The 9,237-nt window shown below is 34.3% G+C and overlaps 1 protein-coding gene across 1 annotated transcript; it reads left to right on the plus strand.

Annotated features, from left to right (window-relative positions):
- The first annotated feature begins 1,685 nt into the window (after positions 1–1,685).
- Positions 1,686–7,052, plus strand: LOC109217312 (protein NLP9-like). Its single transcript, XM_019381554.1, has 5 exons — positions 1,686–2,857; positions 3,572–3,616; positions 3,709–4,428; positions 4,735–4,858; positions 5,438–7,052. Exons 1-5 carry the CDS (start codon positions 2,090–2,092, stop codon positions 6,544–6,546), a joined length of 2,766 nt encoding a protein of 921 aa, XP_019237099.1. The 5' UTR covers positions 1,686–2,089; the 3' UTR covers positions 6,547–7,052.
- Positions 7,053–9,237: the final 2,185 nt, after the last annotated feature.

Consider the following 9,237-nt stretch of genomic DNA (forward strand, 5'->3'; position numbering starts at 1 on the left):
CCAAATTTATTTATGTTCAGGACTATGGTTTGTGATAACGATAATGAATGTTATTGATGAAGGTACTATTGGGTATTTGTGATAGTTTTTAGAACTTGTGGGTATAAGTCATATTTCATGTTTTTCAAAAAAAAAAATGAAATATGTTTTGAAAACTGATGTCCAAACACATTTTCATCTTCAAATCAGACTTCACCCAAATCAAATTTTGCAAAACAAATTTAAGAATCTATGCCAAACGCTAGCAAAGATAAAAAAAAATTTGGCGTCGGATTAAAATCAAGTAATGTGTATTCATACTTTAATTTATTGTTATCAAAACTAAAATTACTTGAGTCAGATAGGTTTTTTTCCATTTCCGTGTTGTCTCTGTTTTCCTTCTTCCCTATTGCGTCTCTCTAAGAATACCGGAGGGAATAAGAAGAAAAGAGCACTCTGTTCTGTCTTATAGTCAGTTTGGTCAAGCTTTTTTTTGAGCCAAAAGATTGAGGTATTTGGTCAAGCTTTTAGATGGAAAAAAGTACTTTTGAGGAGAAGTAGAAGCAGTTTTTGAGAAGCACAAAAAGGTAGCTTCTCTCCAAAAGCACTTTTGATAAAAATACACTTAGAAGCAGTGTTCAAAAGCTTGGCCAAATACTAATTACTGTTCAAAAGTATTTTTCAAAACAACTAGCCAAACATAAACTGCTTCTCCCCAAAAATACATTTTAAAAAATATTTTTAAGAAAAACACTTATTAAAATAAGCTAATTTTAAAAACTTGGCCAAACAGGCTATTAACTCTCCTAAGTCCCAAATGCTCTAAAAACACCATTTCTATTTTTAGCAGCAAAACTTCTGAATAAACTATCTATAAGCTCTAAGATGTTACGTCACCCATTTCCCCTATCTACCTTCCAAAAATAGCAATCCCTTTCGTTCTCTCCCGATTCCCCATTTCCCTTGTCTACCTTCCAAAAATAGCATCTATAGTATATATATGCGGTCAGCATTCTGTACTTAATCAAATAGCCCCTTTGTTCTATTATAGTATTATTTTATGTGACACTATCTTTTTGTTAGTCCCCTTTACAAAGAATATCATTCATTTTTAGAAATAATGAATTTTAAATTTTTTATTTTATCTGTAATGACATGTTTATAATTATAAAAATATCATAACAGGTTTAAAATCATAAATTTTTAAAATTTATCTTTCTTTTTCAAAAAAAAAAAAAACGAGAAGCGTGCCGATCAAACTCTGCCGTATAAATTAAACAGAGGAAATAGTTAATCTTAATGATTCAAGTTGACTCTTACTTCATAATTTAGGCCCCGTTTGGCTATGAGTTTTGTCAAAATAAATTTGGAATTTATTTTCAAAACTCATATTTGGCCATAAATTTTGTCCATATTTTGCCAAAATTACAAATCTCAAATCTCAAATCCCAAAATAGCTATTGAGATGATTTTGGGCCAAAATCCTAAAACTTGGAAATTATATACATGTTTTTTCAAAATAAAGTTGGAAAATATATTTTAAAAATATATGTCCAAACATATTTTCATCTTCAAACCAAACTTCACCCAAATCAAATTTTTCAAAATAAATTTAGGATCTATGGCCAAACAGTAGCTTAGTTAAATGATGAAAATTTAGTTTAAAAGACAGATATTAACCCTTCAAACTTTGAAGTTCAATCACTTGTGTGTTAAATAATTCTTACATTTCTTATCTCTCCTCCTTGGAACCCGCGTTGTGTTTCTGTACAGTCTCAACTCTTTCTTCACACGGCGGAGTTTATATTGTCATTACATACTCTCTATTAGTAGAAATCAAATCTACTTTGGTTTTTCCGAAAACCCTTTTTGCTATATCCAAACATAATACTGAAGGATACGTAGAATCCTTTGAAATTTTTTTAATACGGAATGAGTATTGTAAGTAACAGAGTGATGTTTCTATCAGGATCTATTGAGATTCAGCCTTTATCGCTCTGATTTATCCAAAAGAAAATTGGGGAACGATTTTATACTTTGATAATTTGAGGCTTCTGTAGCAGCTAGTGCAATAACTTATTGAGTGATTTATGTTTGTTGGACATCTTCAATGTCTTCACATATAGATGAAACATTCAACAATGCAATGGAGATGATGAATTTTGAAGCATATGCCGGATGGTGCTCTAGCCCCCATGCTATAGAGCAAATGTTTGCCTCTTATCCATCATTTTCGCCGATTAATCCAATGTCCATCAATTATGCACCTTTTGAACAATTGAATTATGAACAACAGTTTCCCTGTGAAGGGGAAAATTGGATGTTTCAGCAGAAGAATGATGACCAGTTTCGCGACGAGGCTGATTATGTTACTGATACTGACAACTGTATAATCCCAAAGTCACCTTGTCAATCACTTCCAGAGCGAATGCTCAAGGCATTAGAACTATTTAAAGAATCATCTGGTGCGGGAATCTTGGCTCAGGTTTGGATTCCAATCAAGAATGGTGATGATCAGTACATTTTAAGCACCTGTGAACAGCCATTTCTACTTGATCAAGTTCTATCTGGATATCGAGAGGTATCCAGGAAATTCACTTTTGATGTGGAAATGAAACCAGGATCTTTTCCAGGTCTTCCTGGTCGGGTTTTTACCTCGAGAATACCCGAGTGGACATCAAATGTTCAGTACTATAGAGAGGCCGAGTATTTACGTGTACGATATGCAGTTGACAATGAAGTCCGTGGATCAATTGCTTTACCAGTTCTAGAGGATGATGGACATGATTCGCAGTGTTGTGCAGTACTAGAACTAGTCACTACAAAAGAGAAGCCAAATTTTGATTTGGAAATGGGACATGTTTCCCGGGCTCTACAGGTTCTTGCTTTAATTCTATCAGTTCCTTTGTTTTTCGTTGCAGAAGTACCTTTTCCACTGAGAGAGAATTAATTTCAGCGTATTGAGGATAAAAATAGATGATCCAAAATTGTAATATCTGCCTCAGAATATATTTTGGAACCTGTTTAAAAGCTTGATGAGCAGGCTAATAGTCTTTGCTTAAAGTATAACTTCTGGCTACTAGGCTTTTCCTTTTTAGTCTTTTAGTTTTTCCTTTTTCGGAGTGTGTTGGTCATAATAAGTATCGATGGATGAAGTTTAGATCAAATATTATTGTCTTTAAGTACCTTTGATTGGATATCCAGAGCTTTCAAAAGAAAAGAAAACGTGATTTTGCAAATGAATTAATTGTTTCAATAATTTCTTCCAATATAGTGTATGACTAAACATCATATTGTAAATTTTCACTTCCATTTTTTTCTGGTGATGCTCGTGATGTACAGTAATTAAGTTCTTTCCTGTCAGCAGAGAAAATATATTATGTTTTAGTTGGATATGTAGCCCAGTTATCTTTGCTCTTGTGTATGTCAAGAGACACAAAGGGGCAGTTTTGGTTGATCAAATGTCGATCTTTATGTGTTAGTTCATAGCTGGCCTGGTCGAAAGTTTATGCTGATGATCATCTCTTAATCTATTTTAATTGTATCCTCAAGAAAAAAATTGGTTTAAGATTACTGTGTGGTCATTTTGCAGGCCGTAAACTTAAGGAGCACAACACCTACTCGATTTACTTCCCAGGTAATACTCAATGTCTTAATCCCATCTGTGATCTATGCCATTTCTTTTTGTTTTGGAATATTTTGTTCCCTTCTAATTTTGCTTCCTTGCAGAGTCTCTCCAAGAATCAAAGAGCTGCTTTAGCTGAGATAAAAGATGTTCTACGAGCAGTTTGCCATGCTCATAGGTTGCCTCTTGCTTTGACGTGGATTCCCCGTATTTGTACAGGAGGATGTATTGCAAGCTCAGATGAAAAAAGTGTATTATGTGTTGAGAATACGGCATGTTATGTGAGGGACAAGGAGATGCACGGATTTCTTCATGCATGTATGGGACATGATCTCGAGGATGGACAAGGTATTGTTGGGAAATCTCTCCAATCCAACCATCCCTTCTTCTATCCTGATGTGAAAGAGTACCATATAAGTGAGTATCCACTTGTTCACCATGCACGGAAGTTTGGTCTAAATGCTGCAGTTGCTATCAGATTACGTAGTATATTCACCGGTGATGATGATTACGTATTGGAGTTCTTTCTTCCTGTCGATATAAAGGGAAGCAACGAACAACAGCTTCTCTTAAATAACCTCTCGCGTACCATGCAGAGAATTTGCAAAAGTCTGAGGACAATATCAGATGCTGAATTAGTTGGACAAGGGGGTGCAAATTGCGGGTTACAGAGTGAATCAGTTCTGGATTTAACACCAATTGACTTGTCAAGGAAGATTTCTCAGCATTCATTATTAGGCAGAACTTTAGATTTGAGTAAAGCAACTTTAGACGTATGTGATTCAGAAATAGCTGGAATGGAAGCTGATGGTTCTCGCGAACAGGTACATCACTTAACTCAACTTCCTCACCTTTATCTAGCCTATGCTCCCCTAGCTTATTTGGTGGACTATGTTTTACTCTGCTTAAGGTCTTAACTTGTTCTATTTTTATAATGTGCTCTTCAGAATCTTTTTTTTCCCCACCCTTTTTACGTGTTCTTGAGTGAATGTCTTTCGCTCTTGAGAAATGTGTTTCAGTAACTCATACTTTATGTGCTCCTAGGCAAGTTATGTTCATTCTATATGTTTTCAAATTGTGATCATCTTTTTTGTCCATCAATACTGAAGTTATTGCATTTTATTTTGTAGACAAGGAGTGCACCAAGAAGACAGAAGGAGAAAAAAAGAAGCGCGGCGGAGAAACATGTCAGCTTGAGTGTTCTTCAGCAATACTTCTCTGGGAGCCTCAAGGATGCTGCCAAAAGCATTGGTGGTAAGAATTCACGCTCTCATCAAGTGGAAACAATTATTTAAACGTTATGTTGGTATGTTTCACGTTCCATTGGATTGCGATTTTCTGATTCTGAGAGATACCTTGCAAAATCTTAATGGACCTTGTCAGATTTTTGTGGCCGTCCCAAATTGGGGCTAATATACACGTACTGAGTAACATCTCTTGTCCCTCTATTTTCCTTCTAACGTGATTTTGGGCTCTAACCCATACATCCAAACTCTCCTATCACGAGTCGAATATGCTATTTTTCTTTGTGCCAATTCAATTTTAATTAAATGTATCGGTTAGTAGCGCCTGGAATTTAGGCGACAGCTTAATTAAGCCAAAAGTTTAGCTTACCCCCAAAGGAAAAACAAATGGAGACAGAAGAAAAAACATTAGGTTAACTATGGGCTGTTCTTCAGTGATTTTCTTAAAAGAAAAGTGTTATATCAAAGGATGCAGACTCTTTAAGGTTTAAAAAGAGTGGTACGTATAAAACTGTTTGAACTTGAAAGCACAAAATTGACGACCTTGCAAACGATGGTATAACAGTTTTTCTTGTTATGTTTTTTGTAGTGTGTCCAACTACATTGAAAAGGATATGTCGGCAACATGGGATCCCAAGATGGCCATCCCGAAAAATAGGCAAAGTGAATCGTTCTTTAGTAAAGATACAAACTGTGCTTAAATCAGTCCAAGGGATAGAAGGAGGATTCAAATTTGATCCAGCCACTGGAGGTCTAGTTGCAGCAAGCTCTATCCTTCAAGATTTTGACTCAGAGAAATGTATCCTCTTTCCCTGCAAAGATATCTGTGTGAAAAATCCGGATTCCCTTTTTCAGGATGATGTGTCTGTCCTCCAAACTTCATGCATTGACAACCACGAGTCTGTGGTGAAAATGGAAGAGGATACACATGTGGATGGAAACCAACTAGCAGAGTCAAACAGTCCATTTTCTGGATTTTGTCATGGCTGCAAATTGGCCGCATTAGATGCAGGGTGGCCTGTATGTCAGGACAAAATGCAATGTACCAACTCTAGAAATGTGTCACTAGGTTCTTTCTGTACGAAAGAAGGATGCAGGAGTTGTCGTTTGAGCACAAGCAATTTAAAGTTGGACAATTCCGGCTGCCATTTCATCAGTCGCTTCCTACATTCCATGCCTGACATTGATGATGTTGAGACAAAAACTAGAGCAAGTAACGAAATGGATGGAGATGATGTTGTTATGGAACATAACAAAGGAAGTTCTTCAGGCATGACAGATTTGTCCAATGTGTCCGGTTCAATGATGAATGGCAGTTCATCAAGCTCCCACAGTTTTGGTGAACGAAAGCATACCAAAGTTAAGGCAAGCAGTGAAGATGGTGCGTCACAAATTACCATAAAAGCTACTTACAAGGAAGATAGAATCCGATTTAAATTTGATCCTTCAGCAGGGTGCTTTCAACTCTATGAAGAGGTTGCAAAGAGGTTCAAACTGCAGACCGGGGCGTTCCAGCTCAAGTATCTTGACGATGAAGAGGAATGGATGATGATGGTAAATGAAGAAGACTTGCACGAGTGTCTTGAGATACTCGATTCTGTTGGTACTCGTAGCGTAAAATTTCTTGTGCAAGATGTATCATGTGCTATAGGTAGCTCAGGCAGCAGCACCAGTTGCTTTTTGACAAGTGGCTCTTAGTTATACAGTGCAGAGAAGCTTCTTGTGTTGTATGGTCTTGGCAGGAATACTCCATCAGAGCCGTGGAGGATTTCAAGTATATATGGATCAGCTGTTGGTTCAGTAGAGCTCTTTGTTCTACTATCACTTTTATGCAGTTGATATCGAGTCATCGATACTTGATCCCAGCAAGAGATCCTGATAAGAAAAACTGAAGTCCATAAGAGGATGCACTAATAGAAGCATAGTCGGCCAAAATCATTTGTTAATATGTTATATATGTTGTGTATAGGTGAGATAAGTGTCAGGTAATTGTAAGAGTTTAAAATAGTTAAGGCACTGCCTCGGCTGGTAAAAACTGTTAGTTTAAGATAATGCTTAAAGGTAATGGTGAAAAGTAACCTTTAATAGTCTTTCTATAAGAAATACAAAAAGTTGTCCCTTCTGATGTTAGGATATTTCTCCTTTGTAACATTAGTCACAATGTCATATCTTTGCATGAACATGAAAAACAAATATTCGCATTATGTATTTCACCAAATAAAAAATGAAATACTTTTTGCTGTGCTTAAGATTAATCCATACAAAAGAAAGACTCTCTATGCTACATATTTTCTTAAATAACCTATTTTGCACTTGATACTCACTTTAGGCTCTCATACCTTACTTCGAAGTTTAGCGACCATCAGTGATTATCAACAATGTTTAACAATGTTATTTTTCTATTCAATATCTTTTACAGCTGTCAAGAATTCAAATTAACTAATTTTTTTATTTTAATATTTCGTGTCATATTTTCTCTATCAAATTAAATATTTGACCATTATCCTGATGATTTCATATCAACATTTTGAATTCCATTTTCAATTACATGTTACTATATAAAGTTGTACAGAAGGAGTAGTTTTTTTTTTTTGGTTCCTGTTTTAGTTCTTTGGTTTTATTTGTTCGGCAAGATCTTAATATCGGTAACATATTAGCTTAAGTTGCATCCACTTCATAGATAATTGGAAAGTCGATATACATCTAGTAGTGTCATGTGAGCAAGTCAGGTCAAGTTTGGACGGGTTAAAGTAATAAATAGATGGAAAAAAATAAATGGCCGGTGAAAAAAAAATAACAGAGATAAAATCTGGAAAAAAAATATCGTATAGTTCACTAAAATTTTCAGGGAAAAAAAATTGATATTTGACTCAAATATCATGAAGATATAAAGTGAAATGACAAAAAGAGAGGATAAAACATACCTTGTGGCTTGTGAATCAATTTAGTTTCAATAGTAGGACTAGGAGTATAGGTTTGAATGTTACTTCATACTTGTAACTGTTTTCAAAGGGTTGGAAGGTCCAAGGTCAATATTTTGAATGTTCTGTTATTTATAGATTTAATATATAAAGTATAAATTTAAATTTATTCAATTCGATTTGATAATTGTTCGTTTTAAAAAAATATACTCTAATTATTCGATACAATTATTGAATTACATTGAAAAGTATAATTTTGTTACAAAAATCTAATAATCAGTTCAACAGATCCAGTTAGGTCAATTTAATTGGTTTTCAAAGCATGTTAAAACCCCTAATCTTAAGAACCATCTTGACTTTGAATAAAAGTATCCATCGTTTTTATTTTCAAATTCAAAATTGAGTTATTTGCTTTAGATATCCTTTCTTCCCGATTTAGAAAGCTTTTTAAAAGGCGAAATATATAAAATGGTCTTTTTAAGTTATCCACAACGATCATTTAAACAATCATGTTTCAAGTAATAGTCAGAAAAAATATGCCTCGTAAACACCTAAGTCCAACTAATCGTATTCGTGAGTCACCTTTGCCAATAGCGTGTCAAATAGACTAATTTAAGAACAACGCGTAAAATTTAATTTGACACACGTAATTAACAAAAAAATACATTTAAAGAAAAAAAACCTTTTTCCTACTTTTTACTAGACCAGTCTCCCCCCCCCCCCCCTCCTCCCAGGACCTGCCGGAGGGTCAAGTCACTAAAGCAAAGGCTTTAGGCCCCCGGCCTTTGATGCCCCATTTTTTTTAATTAATGACGTAGCTCCTATAGTTAATTTTTCTTAACAAAATATTAATATTGACTATTGTTTGGTAAAAAAGAAAAGTATAGGATTTTTATTAAAAAATGCAAGAGAACTATTTAGCCATGTGATTGATGGTGACCGTTGAAATTTTCATTCTAATAATCAATATTCTTTTTCTTCTTCTTTCTCATAAGTAATAAAACTTGTATTGTCTACTTTTTTGTTCACTCCGTTAAATTATTTATTCTCTCAAAAATAGGGCAAGGGCATTGAATAAATTAAATTGTGCATTTTTTTCTTTAAAGTTTTCAATCATTGCAACAAGCAAATTGAAGCAGTGAAATCTTGTAGTGACATCAAGTTATCAACTTCTAGAATCAAGTTATATTATTCTAAATTTTCTATTATCTTATAATTATATTTTACATCTGGTAAATTTTACTTATAGGCTATTACTTTTTATCGAATATTAGGATCAAACGTGTCAACCAAAAATTATAAATCAAATTACTCAAAACACACACAAAAAAGGGGAGAAAAACTAATCTTCAATACAATCTCAAAAAGAAGCGATCTAACCAGTGCCTTAAGCAAAATTAGATGAATTGAATAAATTGGCAAGTGAAAAAAATATAAAAAGAGAATCAATGGTAAAAACTTATTAACA

This window comes from Nicotiana attenuata, unplaced genomic scaffold (genome assembly GCF_001879085.1).
Source record: "Nicotiana attenuata strain UT unplaced genomic scaffold, NIATTr2, whole genome shotgun sequence".
In the NCBI taxonomy this organism is placed as follows: Eukaryota; Viridiplantae; Streptophyta; class Magnoliopsida; order Solanales; family Solanaceae; genus Nicotiana; species Nicotiana attenuata.

Coding starts and splice junctions, on each gene's coding strand:
- LOC109217312 (XM_019381554.1), top strand. CDS start 2,090: ATGTCTTCACATATAGATGAAACATTCAACAATGCAATGGAGATGATG. Junction 4,429..4,734: donor CTGATGGTTCTCGCGAACAG/GTACATCACTTA, acceptor TTTATTTTGTAG/ACAAGGAGTGCACCAAGAAG. Junction 4,859..5,437: donor TGCTGCCAAAAGCATTGGTG/GTAAGAATTCAC, acceptor TGTTTTTTGTAG/TGTGTCCAACTACATTGAAA.